The sequence below is a fragment of the Geotrypetes seraphini genome, chromosome 18 (genome assembly GCF_902459505.1).
Source record: "Geotrypetes seraphini chromosome 18, aGeoSer1.1, whole genome shotgun sequence".
Taxonomy (NCBI): Eukaryota; Metazoa; Chordata; class Amphibia; order Gymnophiona; family Dermophiidae; genus Geotrypetes; species Geotrypetes seraphini.
Window position 1 is genome coordinate 38,835,370 of NC_047101.1, and position 19,417 is coordinate 38,854,786.

The following is a 19,417-nucleotide window of genomic DNA, read 5'->3' on the forward strand; positions in this document are numbered from 1 at the left end:
GTTGCAACCATCGCTAAATTTCATTGAGGAGAAAACTTGGATTTAGTACCATAAGGCCTCAAAGAGCCTTGCTCAGGATGGGCCAGTACCAGAGGAGTCAGTAAAGCAGCCTGTGCCAACTGGTTTTGAAGCAAGGCTGCTAACTCCTTATGAAGCAGCTCGCAAAGTTGATCCTGAATGGATGGCTGCAATATCGAGATGTCACTGGTACCGCTGGCGCTGTAGGGTGTCGAGGCATTGGTGACCTCAATGCGGAGGCATGCCTTAGTGAGGACAATACTTGCCCAGGTGGTGAGTAAGACCTGACGACGATGCTGTTTGACATGCATCGAATTACTTGATGCTAGAGATGTTGGCGATGTATGGCAAGAAGTATGAGAGTGCTTATTAGCCTGTTTTCCAGCTGGTGCCGGTACCGAGAGGGCCAATGTCGAGCAAGGCACCGATGGAGGTGTCGATGAGGAAGAGGTGCTTCAATGACGGGACCTAGATTTGTGTTGAGAAGGAAACCTATATTTGGTACCATGAGGACTCAGAGCCTTGCTCTGGTTGGGCCAGTACCAGAGAAGTCGATACAGCAGCTGGCATCAATTGATTTTGAAGCACAGCTGCAACTCCTTATGAAACAGCTCATGTAGTTGATGCTGGATGGCAACTTGTGGTACTGAGGGAGTTAATGTTACCGTTGATGGTGCATGGTGTCAAGGCATTGGTGACCTCAATGTAGAGGCACACCTGAGAGGAGTCATGCCTGCAGAGATAGCAAGATTGCTGATGTCGTTATTTGGCATGCATCAACTTAGTCAATGCTGAAGATGCCAACGATGTATAGTGAGTTGGTGAGGCACGGGAATGCTTCTTAACCTGTTTATCAGATTGTGTCGGTGCCGGTACCAAGGAAGCCAATGTCGAAAGATATACTGATGAGATGTCATTGCAGTTTTATCTACATCGGACTGAAAAGTTTTTTCTGTGGTATATGTTGAGCCTTCAAAGAGCGTTTTTGTAGCTTTGACCAGCGAGGACAAGAGTCAATTTGGTGCTCAGGTCTAAGGCACTAACTAGATTCCTTCTACATAATGTTATCCTATGCAGTCTAGAAATCTCATGTTATATTTATACGGCCTTGTTGCACCAAGAACACCTCTTGAAGCTGTTTCAAGGCTTGGACATGGAAGGAAAAATGGCTGATGTAAGATCGAAGGACTCAATTTTTCTTTGAGGGTCGAGAAAATTAGTGACCGAAAAAGAGTCCATGCTTTTGGCCAGAAAACAAGACCAAAGGCCCAAAAAAATGGGAAAGAAAAAATTTTGAGGAAAACTCAAAAACCAAACTGAGAAATAAACCACTACAAATGAAAATAAAAGAAATGAAGAAACAAAGTAGAAAAATACACTGGGAATGCACAAAAGGATAGAAAAAAACTGCGATTGGAAAGACTCCAACAACATGTCTTCTTAGCTCCATGAAAAACTAAAAACTGATTTTCTCACGAGCCGAATTCGGGCGGGAAGGCACTTGTACACGTGCAGAGACATCTCAACAATTACACTTTAGGACTGTCCACACTGGGCTCTGTGGATGATGTCACCCACATGTGAGAATATGCTGCTGTTACAGAATTCACACATCATCCTGCAGCCTCTATTTTGGTGCCATTTCTCAAACCTAAGAGCATAACAATAGCCATACTGAGCCAGACCAATGGTCCATTTAGCCCAGTATCCTGTTTCCACTGTGGCCAAGCCAGGTTACAAGTACCTAGCAGAAATCCAAATTATAGCAACTTTCCATACTACTGATCCCAGAGCAAGCAGTCGCTTCCCCCATGTCTATCTCCAGGAACATGGCCAAACCTTTTTTAAACTAATCTACATTAACTGCTGTTATCACACCCTCTGGCAAAGAGTTCCATAGCTTAACTATTCTTTGAGTGAAAAAATATTTCCTCCTATTGGTTTTAAAAGTATTTTCCTCTAACTTCATTAAGTGTTCCCTGATCTTTGTAAATTTTGATGAATAAAAAATTGATTCACTTGTACCCTTTCAGGATTTTGTAGACTTCAATTATATCTTCCTTCAGCCATTTTTTTTTTCAAGCTGAAAAGCCCTAACCTCTTTAGTCTTTCCTCAAATGAAAGGAGTTTCATCCCCTTTATCATCTTGGTCACTCTTTGAATCTTTTCTAATTCTGCGATATCTTTTTTGAGATATGGTGACCAAAACTGGATGCCTCTATGTATAATTAGGCCTTCTGATACTAAGGGCTCCTTTTATGAAGGTGCGCGAAGCGTTTTAGCGCACGCACCAGATTAGCGCACGCTAGCCAAAAATCTTACCGCCTGCTCACAAAAAATTCCCTATGAGTGTCAGAGCTTTTACCGCAGCAGCTAGTGATAAAAAACCCTAATGCAACTTGATAAAAGGAGGCCTTTGATCCTTAAATAAATGAAGTAATAATTTAAAAACTATGTTATCTGCTTACTCAGTTCCCTCTAATATTACATTTTGTTTAAAGATCAGAAACCATTCAATGTGACATACATGCAATAACAGGGGAAACGGTGGTGGTGGGGAATCTTTTTCACATCACTGTAGAAGATCTATGAACACCGGCAGCTGTGGAACCCTTAGTTGTCCTATGATCAAGTACTTTCAGGATTCACCCCTAGTTTGTCAAAACACATGGTTGGCATTAACAGAATGCAGACATTAGCCATGCTGGTACTCACACACTGGTAGAATTCCCTGTAGCGGCCCCTCCTTATGGCTTGCTTTTCACGTCTGTAGACTTTACCAATATGGTAGCATTTAAAGTTTGTGATTTTATTCATAGCCAAATATCGAGCAAAAGGAACCTGTAAGATAGTGGTTAAGTAAAAAAATAATAAAGCAATTGGAATCTACTTTTAAGAAGGGGGCCAATTGTAGAAGCTTTATTATGGAGCCCAGCAAATCATATATACTAAAGAGAATGGGCAAGACCCTTTCATAGCATCTTCTAGTGTACCCTATGATGGTGTGTAGGTGGTGGTCTTATAGGTGCCACCTTGTTGTGTGAAGCGAGCTGCGCTCCCGTCGCTGACCCCTCACACTGAGGGTTCCTAAACCTGAAAAAACTTCTTATAGTGATTCACAGTTTAATTCTATTCTTTGCTGATTTTACTGTTGGGGTGTGTGCTGTTCCGCTACCACTCTTGGAACCATTGCCTGTTTTTGCCTTTTTGTCAGCCTCCAAATTATAGCAGGAGGGATTCCCACTCTCTCCTGTCATCGGTCCCACTCCCGACTTCCACTCCCCCAAAAAAAACAACAACAAACAAACAGCAGGAGGGATGCCTATTTTTTGATGCTACTTTCAACTCCAAACCCCCACTCACCATAAAATTACCTATGTCCATCCTATTATTCTCTGCAAGAAACTCTCCTATCCCCCTCAATATGTACCATCTGTCTAAATTAGATTGTGTAAGCTCTTCTGAGCAGGGGCAGTCTGTTGCATGTTGAATGTATGGCACTGCATACATTTTTCAGTGCTATAGAAATTGATAAATAGTAGAAGTAGGAGTAGAGTGATGGAGAGATCCCTCACTCCCATTGTCCAGCATAACAGAGGGATAAATGCTGATCATGGGGAGAGGGCAGTAGGGAAGAGAAAAGGGACAGGGAGAGGTCAGGCTATTAGGACAGGGAAGGGAAGGGAGGGGAGGAAGAGGGAGCAGATGCTGGGCTAGAAAGTTGAAGGGAGCACGACGCTGGGAATGGTGGAACTCTATTGGAGAGACCAGGATGGGGAGGAGAGGGGTGGCAAGGAAATGAATGAGAAAATGGTGTAACATAGGGTAGAAATGTGGTATTGGGAGTAGATTAAAGAATAAAGGGAATGGAGGGTTGAGGAAGGAGTGAGATGGAGAATAGGAGAGCTAGTGGGTGAAAGAAGATGGAAATTTGATAGGTAGCTGAAAAGTAAAAAGGAGGATTAGGATGAGAAAGAGGCAGAAAAGAGATAAAAAGGAATGATCAATATGTCAGAGGCAGGTGTAATCAGGAAATAAGCGAGAGTAGAAAAGACAAATGGGACAGCAGCCACTTGAAGAAGAATTAGCACAGAAAAGAGAAACTGGAACCAACATGATGAAAAAATAAAATGTCTAGACATTTTATTTTGAATATATTAAATGGAATGAGTTCCAGAGGATGTGGTAACAGTGGTTAGCTTAGGTGGATTTAAACAAAGTTTGGATAAGTTCCTGGAGGAAAGTTCATAATCTGCCATTGAGACAGACAATTGGAGAAGCCACTGCTTGCCCTGGAAGCAGCAGCATGGAATGTTGTTACTATTTGGGTTTCTTCCAGGTACTTGTGACCTGGATGGATCACTGTGGAAAAAGGAGGTACCACTGGTCTGACCCAGTATGACTATTCTTATATGGAATATGTTAAGTTTTGAGAAATGTGTATAGCAAATGTCTTTGTAATGTGTTCAGCAGAAAAGGAAATGCTTTTCTGTTTTTGTCTCCAGTGATGCAGTACATACTAAGTTTAACGTCTTGGGGTTTCCAGTTCAATTTTTGACTAAATATTTTTATTTCTAATTTGTGTTCTCTTGTTCTGCATTTGGTGAGGTTCTGTTGGTGTGATATTAATGGCAGGTGGGGAAATTGGAATGAAGGCTGGGAGCAGGTTGGGAGTTCAAACCCACGCTGCTCCTTGTAACCCTGGGCAAGACACTTAATCCCCCCATTGCCCCAGGTACATTAGAAAGATTGTGAGCCCATCAAGACAGACAGGGAAAAATGCTTGAGTACCTGAATAAATTCATGTAAATCGTTCTGAGCTCCCCTGGGAGAACAGTATAGAAATTGAAAATCAGAGAGGGGAACCGTCCTTTATTTTCTGACCTGAGCCCCAGCAGGTCTAATACTGGTCCTGACTTTCTGAGAAGGGAGCTATGGCAAAATGAGAATCACCTAAGAAAATGTCTGGAAGGAGTCAAGATTAGTTTGGCCTGTATATACTCTTCTACAAGCAAATATGAATCATAAGAATTATTTTTACACTTGCGTGGATTGACTTTGTGGTGGTATCTAAAGATAGTTAAGACAATGTAATAATATCCTACTGTATGTAATGCTTCCAATTTTTCCAGAAGAACAAGAGGGCATTTGGAAAAATTGGAAGGGGATAGATTCAAAACAAATGCTAGGAAGTTTTTCTTTACCCAGCGTGTGGTGGACACCTGGAATGCACTTCCAGAGGACGTAATAGGACAGAGTACGGTACTGGAGTTCAAGAAAGGATTGGACAATTTCCTGCTGAAGAAAGGGATAGAGGGGTATAGATAGGGGGCTACTGCACAGGTCCTGGACCTGTTGGGCCGCCGCATGAGCAGGCTGCTGGGCACGATGGACCTCGGGTCTGACCCAGTGGAGGCATTGCTTATGTTCTTACCAGACCCCCACACAGCTTTGTCTTAAAGGATACAGTCAGATCATAACGAAGGGACAGTAGCTCTCCTCCCTGATCTTCCAGGTTGTAGATGAGTTTATATTCATCTCCATATTTCTTTGCAAGTGTCTCCTTCAGAACAACATAGAAAAGTAGGATAGTTCCTTAATGAAACTAGAAAAAATAGAAATCAACCTAACTTTACTATGATACTGACTCTGTAACATTAAGCAACATTCAACTTTAGCCCACCAGTATCAAATTTGGGCCTGGGATTCTAGATATATGAACGCAATCATTTTTAGTTAGCTAAGCAATGGATATTCTGAAAACTAGAACAGTTTTCAAGGTTGACCATTCCTCCTTAAAATAACAGATACAGACGCCAGTGTTACTAATGCTAACAAGTCCTTATCAAGCACTTGGCAGACCGGATGCCACCTACAGCAGGAAACAGCACATTACCTAGCCTTCTACAAACACCCATTGGCTCCTCACCTTACGTTCAAAGACAGGGGTATCGATAGTCTGTGCTCCATGACGCTTGAAACAATTCACAACAGTGTTGAAAACCCTCTTACGAATTACCATCTGTCTGGGATGGATATCCCTACTGCCCTATAACCAAAAGCAAAAGAACAAAGGAGAAAACTTTATCGTAACACAAAAGGTATTTAAACTGTTTACAGAAGGGCTTGCTGTGGCATTTATCACAAGGGCTTCCCATCAGCTTGTTTACTTTTCAGACTCAGAAGGGTTTGTTCAGCAGAGCAAAACATGGAAACAAACTCCCCAGAGAGTGGCACCACAAACACAAAGTACAAGGAACATTTCATAAATAATGCACAATATTTTTTTTTAATTTACATGGGTTTTTTTTGTTTTTTTCAAGTATTTCTTTACAATCCTTCAATGTAATCTCCCTGCTTTGCAAAGGCCGAGTCCCAATGTCCGGGAAGCTTCATTATTCCATCGAAGACACCGTTTTTGTTCAGTTGCCAAATGGCTCAGGTACCAGCAAAAGAAAGCTCTTCCAGAGATGCAAAACAATGTCCATGCATTCACAGCTGTCAAAAAGTGCAATACAATATACATACCAATAATAATAAACAAATAAGCACTTATAATTAGTCAGTATCAGTACAAGAATAAGCCACCCCCCACCCAACTAACATTTTCATCATGGAATCATACTAAAGATATATCCCCTCCCCCCACTGGATGTGTATGAATTATAATAAGGGGGGGGGGAAAGAACTACAACAACTGAGTCAATTGTCCAAGTATGGGTGCACTTGCCAACCTGCTCTGCATAGACAAGCGGTTACCACCACCGTAACCTTGGTGAAAGTTCAGGGCACTGTTGTCAGCCCAAAGGAAAGTGCTGAGAATTTATAATGATTCTCCAACACATGGAACCTGAGGAAATTTCTGTGTTCTGGGAAGACTGGGATATGAAGGTAAGCTTCTGTCAAATCTAGGGTGGCCAGAAACTCTCCTGGCTCCACTATCACAAAGACAGACCAAGCAATCTCCATCCAGAACCGAGGAACTCTCAGGGTCGCGCTGACATGTTTGAGATCGAGGATGGTCCTCCACTCCTCTGGGCCTTTCTTGGGCACAACAAAGTATAAAGTAGACTCTCAATTATCCAGCACCCTTGGGGATTGGTAGATGCCAGATAACTGTAGTTTCTGGTTGCTTGAGATTTACTATAAAAATAGTTTTGTCTCCCTTCCCACCTCACCTTTCTGGACTGAGTGACTCTCTCTCTTTCTCTAGCACCCCTGCATCCACTTGAAGGTCCAGCCTCTTTTCTTCCTTTCCCACCCTCCTTTCTGGTCTGGGTCACTTTCTCTTCCCACCTTCTCTCCAACCCCTACTTATAGGTCCAGAATCCATCCATCTCTCCTCCCTGCCCTTCTCATCCTACAAGTCCAGCATCCATGTGCCTTCCTCAACCCACCCCTTCACACATACACTTCTGATCCACTTCACTCCCCCACCTGTCTGCTCTCCCTTCACATAGGTCTGGTTTCTGATGGAACCCCCCTCACTTACCTGCGGCTCTCCCGAAGCAGCAACGGCAGCTGGTCAGCAAAGGCTTTGCTGTAAACAGGCTCCTTTGTGAGTGCAGAGCTTATGCGCCAGACAAGATTTCATGCTCTGATACAGCTGTAGAGTGAAACGGTGGCGTGCCTTGTCCACAAGGAATTTCAAATATACATAGACTACAATAGCGTGAACCCGGCAGCACAATACATGGCCAGATAAGTCCACTGGCTTTTTCAATAACTGTTCAGTTAAGATTTTTCACTGCATTAAACTGGATAATAGCCTTAGCAGTATTGTATTAAGATTAATCCAAAGGGGATTTTTAGACTGCCACAAGATTTGCTCTGGTGGTATGCGGGGATCTGAGGCTTTTTCCCTCGCTAAGAGGCAGTCTGTAGTTAACACAATTTTCAAAAATATTTTGAATAATGTGAATTGAAAGGGATGAATTGAAAGGGGTAATGGAGTGGTTGTAAATAGTGGGGTTTGAGTCTGTGCTGGGACAGCTGCTTTTTAACATATTTATCAATGATCTGGTGTTCCGCAGGGCTCAGTGCTCTGGCCGCTGCTATTTAATATATTCATAAATGATCTAGAAACAGGCACGAAGTGTGAGATAATAAAATTTGCGGACGATACAAAACTATTTAGTGGAGCTGGGACTAAAGAGGAATGCGAAGAATTGCAAAGGGACTTGAACAAATTGGGGGAATGGGCGGCGAGATGGCAGATGAAGTTCAACGTTGAGAAATGTAAAGTATTGCATGTTGGAAACAGAAACCCGAGGTACAACTATACGATGGGAGGGATATTATTGAATGAGAGCAACCAAGAAAGGGACTTGGGGGTAATGGTGGACATGACAATGAAGCCGACGGCACAGTGCGCAACAGCCGCTAAGAAAGCAAATAGAATGCTAGGCATAATCAAGAAGGGTATTACAACTAGGACAAAAGAAGTTATCCTTCCATTGTTTCGGGCGATGGTGCGCCCGCATCTGGAATACTGCGTCCAATATTGGTCTCCGTACCTTAGGAAGGATATGGCGTTACTCGAGAGGGTTCAGAGGAGAGCGACACGCTTGATAAAAGGGATGGAAAACCTCTCATACGCTGAGAGATTGGAGAAACTGGGTCTCTTTTCCCTGGAGAAGAGGAGACTTAGAGGGGATATGATAGAGACTTATAAGATCATGAAGGGCATAGAGAGAGTAGAGAAGGACAGATTCTTCAAACTTTCAAAAAATAAAAGAACAAGAGGACACTTGGAAAAGTTGAAAGGGGACAGATTTAAAACGAATGCTAGGAAGTTCTTCTTTACCCAACGAGTGGTGGACACCTGGAATGCGCTTCCAGAGGGAGTAATAGGGCAGAGTACAGTACAGGGGTTTAAGAAAGGATTGGACAATTTCCTGCTGGAAAAGGGGATAGAGGGGTATAAATAGAGGATTACTGCACAGGTCCTGGACCTGTTGGGCCGCCGCGTGAGCAGACTGCTGGGCATGATGGACCTCAAGTCTGACCCAGCAGAGGCATTGCTTATGTTCTTATGTTCTTATGTAACTTGTGGCAGCCAATCAGCTATTGGCTCTGCATGAGCAGGAGCGAAGGAAGGCTGCTCCTGCCGTGGTTTACTGCTGGACCACCAGGGATACTAAAGGTGCACAGGGGAGGCGGGAGGGAGGTAAAACGGTTGGGACAGGAGGCAGGAGGGATCCATCCTGTCCCGGCTACTGCTGGACCACCAGGTCTCATGGCAGGCCTGGTGGAGGCCTGTAAGTCATCCGGAGGGAGGGTAGAGAACCTGGCAAGGAGGGGGTAGGACTCGATGCAAAGTCTGGCAGGGCAGGGCATAAGTGAGGGGGCTGGATGCAGAGTCCGGCAGAGCAGTGAGGGAGGGGAAACAGGGTGCAGAGCGTGGCAGGGCAAGGCAAGGTACTGCACTTGAATATTAACCATCCTACCCCCACCCCCCGTTTATATTTGAGTCAACCTTTTTTCCTCCTTTTTCGGGGGTGGGGGGGTGGGGGGAAGTTACCTCGGTTTATATTTGAGTATATACGGTACATAAGCATGGATTAATAAGAGAAAGCCAACATGGATTAAGTCAAGGGGGCCGCGGGAGCAGACTGCTGGGCAGGATGAACCACTGGTCTGACCCAGTAGTGGCAATTCTTATGTTCTTAGGTACATTTATTTCAAGGGGTGAATGAACATGTGATGAAGAATTAGTTTAAAAGGTTTTGGCTAACTTCCTAAAACAAAAGTCAATAAGCCATTATTGAAATGCCTTGGGAAAATCCACTGCTTATTCCTAGGATAAGCAGCATAATTCCTTCGGATCTTGCCTGGTGCTTGTGACCTGCATTGGCCACTACTGAGAACAGGATACTGGCCTTGATAAGACCTTCGGTCTGTCCCAGTATGGCAATTCTTATGTTCTTAAGATAGGGCATCTTGATCGTGAGGTTGAAATAAAGACCACAGTAGATCAGCGGCTCCTTTTAGAAAGCTGCGCTGCCAAGTAGCACATGTTAAATGCTGAGCCGCCCATTCTACTCCTATGGGTGGCTTGGCATTTAGCATGCGCTGCTTGGCAGCACAGCTTTGTAAAAGCCTGCCCAAGTGTCTTTAAATACAGAGCAGACAGATTTTAAAGATTGCAAATCACTGTCAACTGCTAATCAAGTTGTAAATAGGAACAAACATTATTTGAAATGTCTGTATGCAAATGCGAGTGAAAGGTCCATTTGGTCAGCCACAAAACTTAGAGACTTGAAGAAAGCACAGATGTTTTATTCAGCATATGCGGACCCCTGAGCCCCAAGCTGGCTTCAGAAGTCCCAAAACCAGGAAGTTACAGAGATATTTATACATTCTTCTGGCTATACAACTGAATTCTAGAAAAACTTTTCACGTGTTACTTTTCTTAGCAATCATTGGTACTAAGCTCACACTAGCAGGTCACTTATCTAAGCCCTGCAGTCTTTCTGTTACATGTCCAGGAGGGCGGAATACAATATCGTGTATGCTGAGATAGCCATAAGAAGCTAGAATGCCCAGGCTAAGACACCCAATGCAGGAAGGCTAGAACATGAGATAAGTTAGGTCTGCAATGAAACATAATTCAGCATTTTATTAAAGAGAAAACTTAGTTTAACACTTAGGAAAACCAGTCCCAGACTCCTTCACCAGAAGCCCTTGGATTTGATAAATGCATATCCCAATTGTGTAAACTGGGGACTTAAAAGTGCAAGTTTATATGAACAGGGCTTATAGAATTAGAGCCACAGCTAAAGTATATTGCTATACAAGTGATATGCTTGATTAATATAATGGAAAAATTATAAAAGCAAAACAAGGGGGGATTGGTAGGGGGGCAGGGTTGGGGGGTCGGATTCAGTGGGGGTTCTCTTGTGGTTGTGGAAATTTGAGCTTTTTTTGTATCAGTTTGTGATCTCTGTATTTTCTTTTACGTTGAGCTCAATAAAAATTATTTGACAATAAAAGCAAAACAAATCTAATAAGGCTAATGGCCTCTTTTACAAAGCCACGCTAGCGGCTGCTTTGCGCTAATGGCCCCAAAGCCCATAGAGATTTAAAGGGCTTTGGGGCCGTTGCCACGCAGCTTTGTAAAAGAGGCCGTAAGTTTATAAAATGAAAAATAGAAAATGATGTAAGAAAAACAGATACTGAGATAATCATGTACTTGTTAGAAGATGCTTTCTTATACCTTTGGAGTTTTGATAACAAAATTATGCTTTGCTTCATTTGTGCTTGAATGAGTCTTCAATCCTAGAGGTCCTGTAGTCTCTTCAATAACCTGCAAATGTCAGGAAATCAAAGAACAAAATCAGCTTTGCATGGATTATAAGGGTTGGATCTATAGCTTAAAGGTCTAACATAGGTTATACAGGGTGATATTAGTAGAGAATGACATGGTGACAAAATTCATCACCGTTCCCGCCCCCGCGGATAACTGCGGGAAACCCTCTTCATGTCATTCTTTAAGGAGAGAGGGAAGAATCAGAGTATGAATGGCCACAACCACTGACCCGCAAGCTTTGCTTTGAAGAATGCTGGTGTAGAAGGACCGAGGTTGAAATAGACACTAGAAAATGACATGGGATTATTTCCCACGGTTATCCGCGGGGACGGGAACGGTGATGAATTTTGTCACCGTGTCATTCTCTAGATATTAGCACAAAGCTTCGCATGTGTTAGGACAGCAAGGCACAGATTTCACTCATGACAATTTATATAGAAGAAGCTGTCAAATACTTCAAAAATTGATCTTTCATCTGGAAAGTATTATTATGATTCTTAATTTAAAAAATGAGAGCTTAAACATTTGTAAATGATGAGTGTAGGTTGATTCTGCCGATAGTGACAGCTCACAGTATACTGGTTCATTTGGCAGCGATCAGATAGCATTGACTCTCTTACCCTCTTCATTAAGTTGTTTCTCTGGTACACTTTGTTAAGTTTAATAACGTGTTAAGCAGTATTCATTTATGTTTGTACAATCAGTTGGAGTTGAGAGCATGTCTGCCTGTGCAATGACGACCAGATTTAAAATAAAAAAGCTGAAATTCTAAAAACAAATTTCTTCTATAGCTCTTTCTCAACTATGCTGAAATTCTGTGAGTCTACGTTCTACTTGTACCATTACAGACATGCTTTACATGTATACCTCCTATAAAGAAATGAGTATAGCGGAGTGTAACTGTTTCCCAGAGAACTCTTACATAACAGAAAACAGCAAGTAGTGGAAAACATGAAAAAGGATCTGCAAAAGTTAGAGAAATGGTCTAATATCTGACAATTAAAATTTAATGCAAAGAAGTGCAGAGTAATTTATTTGAGGATTAGAAATTGGAATGAGCCATATGTGCTGGGAGGTGAGAGGCTGATATGCACAGATGGGGAGAGGGACTTTGGGATGATAATGTCCAAAGATCTAAAGGCAAAGAAACAGTGTGACAAGGCGGTGGCTGTTGCCAGAAGGATGCTAGGCTGTATAGAGAGAGGCGTGACCTGAAGAAGAAAGGTGTTGATGCCCTTGTACAGGTTGTTGGTGAGGCACCACTTGGAGTATTGTGTTCAATTTTGGAGACCTTGGCCTAGATTCATGAAGCCTATCTTTGCCGGCTGATCCATGGCTGATCCATTTACAAGTCTTCTTGGGTGATCGATTCAGCAAACTTCCTCATGCAAATTAATGCACTCGGAGGAACGCCCACACAGTCACTGGACGGATTGCTGCAAAGCGATCGAGACGCATGCGCGGACCATCTTATTTTCCTGTAAATGGTCCGCGCATGCCTTGGCTCTCAGTACAAGTGTGGGAGGGGGAAGGAGAGGGGGGAATCGAGGAGGCTATGAGCTATTTTTACAATTATTATGGTGAAAATATTTGCAGATGAGCACACAATGCAAGGCTGCTTGTACTTGTAACAGGGAATGCCGACATGCCTACCCCAATACATGCCGATCTTCCAATCGCCTCTGACCCTGCAAATGACGTGGAGATCAGCCGGGGCTGGTGGTGAGAAGTGCAGCCCCGCTTTTAACCCACGGGTTAAAACCATGGTTTAAAAACATGGGTTCACAGCAGGGCATGGTCGAAGAGAGGAGAGCGACAGAGAGTTTTTGGATAGTTTCAGGGCCGCAGGACTGGGGTTTCTGGCAGAAAGCAGGACAGTCGGAAAAGCGGTGAGCGACTGGTCCCCGGCAGTCGCTTCTTTTGATCGGCCAGCCAGTCGGTGTTCCTGAAGTTTTATTTTGTGAATCACTTCCTTCCTATATTTGCATGCAATTCCTCCTCATTTGCATGCGCAGATCAGATCGGGCAGGAATCAGATTGGGAGTAAGGTTAGTGAATGGGAGCGGGGTCGCAAAGTGATCGCAAACCGAACAGTACACGATTGGTTTGCTTTGTGAATCTAGTCCCATATCTGGCAAAGGACATAAGAAGACGTGAAGCGGTCCGGAGAAAGGCGACGAAAATGGTAGGAGGTTTGCAGCAAAAGATGTATGAGGAGAGACTGGAAGCCCTGAATATGTATACCCTAGAGCAGTGTCTCACAAACTTTCTGGCCGTCGGCACACTAAATCCAGAAGGCACCCAGAAGTGCGTAGAGGCCCATCTGGCCGCAACCCACTTCAGTGGAGGGATCCAGGAGGTGTAGGGAGAAGAGGGGAGATGCCGGCCAGGAGGGGAGTCTTCTGCGCTGATTGACTTGCTACAGGACATGCCTCTCGCTGCGAAAGGCACATCCTGTAGGTAGTCAGCTGGCCTGGACGACTCTCCTCCTCACCAGTGTAACACGGCACATCTGAAATCTCAGGCGGCACACAGTTTGAGATACATTGCCCTAGAGGAAAGGAAGGATAGGGGAGATACGAGTCAGATGTTCAAATATTTGAAAGGTTTTAACATTAAAAAATATTTTCCAGAGAAAGGAAAATGGTAAAACCAGAGGGCATAATTTGAAGTTAAGGGGTGGTAGGCTCAAGAGTAATGTTAGGAAATTCTTCTTTATGGAGAGGGTGGTTAATGCTTGGAAGCGCTTCCAAGGGAGATGGCAGAGAGGAAAACGGCAACATAGTTCAAAAAAGCATGGGATGGACATGGAGGTTCTATAATCAGAAAATGGGTATACAGTGGTATCTTGGAATCCAAACTTAATCCGTTCCAAAATGTTCGAGTTCCAAGACAATTTTTCACATTGAAAATAGAAACTTGATTAATCCGTTCCTTGGTCCCACAAACTCAGCAAGATTGGGTCCCCCTGACAGAGACAGCAAGATCGGGCACACATGGCAGAGGCAGCAAAATCAGGCCCCCCCCCCCCCGCAGGCATAGGCAGCAAGATCGACAACGAAAAGCGGTGCTCAGCCCAAAGCTTCCCTCCCAGGCGGAAACAGGAAGCTGCATCAGAGGGGAAACTTTGGGCTGAGCAACGCTTGCAGTTCCCATACGTTTGGATTCCAAAGCAGCGTTCGGATTCCGAGGCAAAATTTAGTTTTTAAAAAAAGTTTACATTCCAAGTTGTTTGAGTTCTGGGGCATTCGGATTCTGAGGTACCACTATATATTGAAGAACTAAGGCCAGTACTGGGCAGACTTGAACGGTCTGTGTCCCGTATATGGCCATTCAGTTGAAGATAGGCTGGGGAGAGCTTCGATGGCTGGGATAGTTTAGACAGGCTGGAGTGAGCTTTGACGGAGACTCCAGTAGATGGAACTTAAGCACACTACCGGGCAGAGCTCCGAGTTTCTTGCCCAGAAATATCTAAGAAAAAGGACAATTTAAATTAAATCATTAATTTATAGAGTGTATGGTTGGGCAGACTGGATGGACCATTTGGGTCTTCTTCATCTGCCGTCATTTGGTATGTTACATTTCTCTGACACTTACATAGGTTACAAATTGAACATAGAATTCAATACAAAATTTATGCTGGTTTTTAAAGTCCTAGCTAATAATGTATCTATGGCGATATCCTCAACCTTACATCTACATTTATTGAATTCTATTGTTTAATGGTTCCTCCCTTTTATTCCTTTTTACATATTACTTTAATTCATTTAGATATCATTTATATAGATGGTGCTCCTATCTGTAAAGTTAGGAATTTCTATGAACTATTCTACATGCTTCTCTCCTCTCCACTCCTTCCTGCCCTCCATAGTCCTCCCTATCCTCTTTCTAACCCTTTCCTCTGTAATGTCACCTAGAGCTTGTATGTGTGACGCACAAGTGGAAGAAATAAAATAAAGTTAAAAGGGGATAGATTCCGTACAAACGTAAGGAAGTTCTTCTTCACCCAGAGAGTGGTAGAAAACTGGAACACTCTTCTGGAGGCTGTCGTAGGAGAAAACACCCTCCAGGGATTCAAGACAAAGTAGATAAAGACAGGTTGTTCACCCTTTCCAAGGTAGAGAGAACGCGAGGGCACTCTCTAAAGCTAAAAGGATAGATTCCGTACGAACGTAAGGAAGTTCTTCTTCACCCAGAGAGGTAGAAAACTGGAACGCTCTTCCGGAGGCTGTTATGGGGGAAAACACCCTCCAGGGATTCAAGACAAAGTTGGACAAGTTCCTGCTAAACCAGAACGTACGCATGTAAGGCTAGACTCAGGGCACTGGTCTTTGATCTAAGGGCCGCCGCATGAGCGTACTGCTGGGCATGATGGACCACTGGTCTGACCCAGCACCGGCAATTCTTATGTTCTTATGTTTCTAATATGTCCTATATGATGTTTTTTGTGATCCTATTATATATGTTTTTTCTGTTCTCCGCTAAGAATTGTAGATTGTTTGTTTGTTTTTTAAACTTCTTTATTCATTTTTACATCAATCAATAAGTTTACAATTTTATATAATATTTTATACACAATCACTTGTACATTCTTAACCATACATCTTATTAAGTAGTGAAATATCCCACCCCCATCCCCTCCCATTTCTATATTTCAATCATTATCATATTCTATCTTTTTCATTATATATTCAATCAGTCTTTTAAAGGTGCCAAATCATAGTAACATAGTAACATAGTAGATGACGGCAGATAAAGACCCGAATGGTCCATCCAGTCTGCCCAACCTGATTCAATTTAAATTTTTTTGAATATTCCATTAATGGCCCCCATATCTTTTTAAAATTCTTATAATTCCCATTCTGTAATGCAATAGCTTTTTCCATTCTATATATATAACACACTGTATTCCACCAAAAGGTAAAATTCAGACTTGTATAATCTTTCCAGTTCCTAGTTATGTGCTGGATGGCAACTCCTGTTAATATTAATAATAATTTATTATTAGATCCTGAAATTTGACTTTTATATCTCGTTGAAGTGCCAAATAAAATTGTATCATAGGACAGGGCTACATGATTTTCTAATAGCAAATTAATTTGGGGCCAAATTGACTTCCAGAATGCATTTATACAAGGACAGAAAAAAAATTAAATGATCTAAAAGAATTGTAGATTGTTGATCTGCAACATCCTATTCCTAATGGCCTTAAAGGTTTTCTGAGATGGGCGATGCTTTCCGGCCTGAAGGTTATACTCTGTCTCTGGATAGGACCATTGCATCCTACCTAAAGCCATTGGCGGTCCCGTATGCTCCACCTCTTAATTATGGAAAGCATGTCTCTTTCTGAATGGAAATCAGAAAAACCCGAAAAAATTGGAAGGTAAATAGACAAATCCAACAGCAAAAAACCTCCCAAACCCCAAGAAAAGGAACTAGACAAGGGAGAGAGACAAAAGCAGAGACGGATCAACTACATTCACCAACCTATCAATAGATTAAACGGAAGAGCCCTCAGTAACACAGCCACCCACCGGAGAACCAGTGGAAAAGGCTGTCACATGGCTTACACCCAAACGAGTGTTAACTGTGAAACATCCCCGGGCTCTACTCCGTATTTTTTATAATAAAGTGCACCCAACAGTGCTAAGTGTGAAAAAAGATATACATAAATCAAAAAAACACACTTTACCATTCACTACGATTGTCTCTGCCCCTTGTCCAGGGGGCCAAAAACGTCCAAGTCCAGCCAAGCCAAAAACAACAGGAAGTACTTAGCTTCTCCGTGAAGACAAACAGCCAGCAAAGATATTCTTCGTCCAACGGGACTCCGCTGTGACCATCCAAATCATCCGGCACAGCAAGGATTGACAAAGCAGGAAATGGCACTGATCCGAACAGAACGCCTCCAATTTAAACAGCAGACCCGAAAGGTAATTGGACAAGAAAAAAAAAAAGAAAAAACACCTGACTCCAGAGAACTTCAAAGAGACCAGAAAAACACGGCCCGGAGTTCAGCTGAAAAAATGAAGTGCAAAAAAATTCAATCAAAAATAAAGCAAAACTAACTTTCGAAAAACAATAAATTAAAAGGTATGTTGCCATTCAATATAGTCATTATGTCCCATAGGAGCTAACGCTTGGAGCTCAAAAATCCAATATTGCTCCCTCCGTTGTAACCACAACACTTTATCTCCCTGATGACTCTCATAAACCTGTTCAATGATAGACCAACGTAAATCCTGAAAGGTATGTCCCAACTGGATACAATGAGGCACCAGCGGAGAATTCATTGACCGGGTATTAATACGTGAGCGGTGCTCAATAAGACGTGTTTTGATTTTTCTTTGAGTCTTGATTTCATTCCCCCTTTTTTTTCTTTTTGCAGCCCTGGAAGGGTAGTGGGTGGGACAGAGAGGAAGACTTGTATTTGCATGGATGTTTTTTTTCTGTATCGGTTGGTTGTGTTGTTTCAGCTCCTTTGTACTTCGATACAGCTCTGCTGCACTTGTTTGTATTTATATTGCAAAATCAATTAAAATGATTGGGGAAAAACAAACACAAAATATGTAATCCACTCAAACACAAATAAAAATGGATGGTAGACCACAAACTGAAACTAAACTCAGATAAAACAAATTTCTTTCTGCTCGAAAAGGCCAAAACTCCCACCATTACAGAACTGAAAATTAAAAACACCAAATACCCAATACAGCCCAAACTCAAACTCCTAGGAGTAACGATAGACAGATGCTGCACAATGCAGTCCTAAATCAATAAAACATCCCAGTAAGCTTTTTTAATTATGAGAAATCTACGTAAAATAAGAAAATTCTTCGTCCCAGCACAATTCAGACTAATTGTCCAATCCCTAGTCTTAGGTCTACTGGACTATTGCAACTCTCTCTATCTACCTTGTCCTGCCAACATGATAAAACAACTTCAGACTATACAAAACATTGCCCTCAGACTGATCTACTCCCTGAGAAAATATGATCATATTACAACTGCCTTCCTAGACTCTCACTGGCTACCTATGCAAGCACGAATTCAATTCAAATTCTACTGTCTATTATTCAAAGCATTAAACGGCTCCGCCCCCCCCCTATCTAAACAACCGCCTAAACCAGAGCCTCACCTCAAGACAAAGAAGAACTCCGAACCCTTTTGCCTTCCCTCCACTCAATGGCACTCAGCGCAAAAATATGTTTGATAACCTTCTGGCGACGCAAGCAGCAAAACTTAACCACTCCATCTCCAACCTGTTGACGGCAACGGGCAACTTCAAAACTTTTCGAAAAGAAATCAAAACCCTACTTGTCAAAAAATTTATCCAGATATCTTAACCCAACCCTTCCCCCTCCTCCTAGATAAATTCTCCCCCAAAACCTCCACTTAAATAATCTCTTCCTCCCCAAAACACCAACCAAGTATTCAGATCCCTGAAATGTAACGTAATCTTATTTGTACTCTAACTGTAATCTATTTGTTATATCACACAGTAACGTACAGTCAATTTAATATCCAATTTGCAAGTTCTTCCGGAATTAATCCAGCTACCTCTCCTCCCTTGTAACCAAAAAAAAACAAAAAACAAAACCCCAAAACTGTTGTAACTTCACTGGAAATGTCCAGTTAGCTCTTTTGTAATCCGCCTTGAACTGCAAGGTATAGGCGGAATAGAAGTCCCTAATGCAGGGGTGTCCAATGTCAGTCCTCGAGGGCCGCAATCCAGTCGGGTTTTCAGGATTTCCCCAATGAATATGCATGAGATCTATTTGCATGCACTGCTTTCAATGCATATTCATTGGGGAAATCCTGAAAACCCAACTGGACTGCGGCCCTCGAGGACCGACATTGGACACCCCTGCCCTAATGTAATGTAATATAAATAAATAAATGTTTGTAGTCACCTTTAGGACCCTTTTTACAAAGCCAGAGTAGTGATTCCCACATGGCAAATGCAACGCTGCCCATTTAGTCTCTTTGGGCTGTGTCACATTTGCCACACCTGGTCTCGGTACCATGGCTATGTGAAAGGGGTCCTTAGTGATTAACATAAGAACATAAGCATCGCCTCTGCCGAGT

General features: G+C 42.6%; 1 protein-coding gene across 3 annotated transcripts in view; it reads right to left on the reverse strand.

The window, feature by feature from the left end:
- LOC117351711 (histidine--tRNA ligase, cytoplasmic-like) overlaps positions 1–19,417 on the reverse strand; it is a 63,924-nt gene that overhangs the window by 39,891 nt on the left and 4,616 nt on the right. For 2 of the 3 annotated variants that reach the window (XM_033927444.1, XM_033927442.1), the window contains exons 2-5: positions 11,237–11,326; positions 5,948–6,067; positions 5,486–5,581; positions 2,734–2,859 (exon numbers count right to left, since the gene is read on the reverse strand). In XM_033927444.1, coding sequence (XP_033783335.1) covers positions 2,734–2,859; positions 5,486–5,581; positions 5,948–6,067; positions 11,237–11,326 — 432 coding nt within the window. Of the gene's footprint in view, positions 1–2,733; positions 2,860–5,452; positions 5,582–5,947; positions 6,068–11,236; positions 11,327–19,417 lie in introns of all 3 variants that reach the window. The other variant, XM_033927443.1, reaches the window with a different exon arrangement.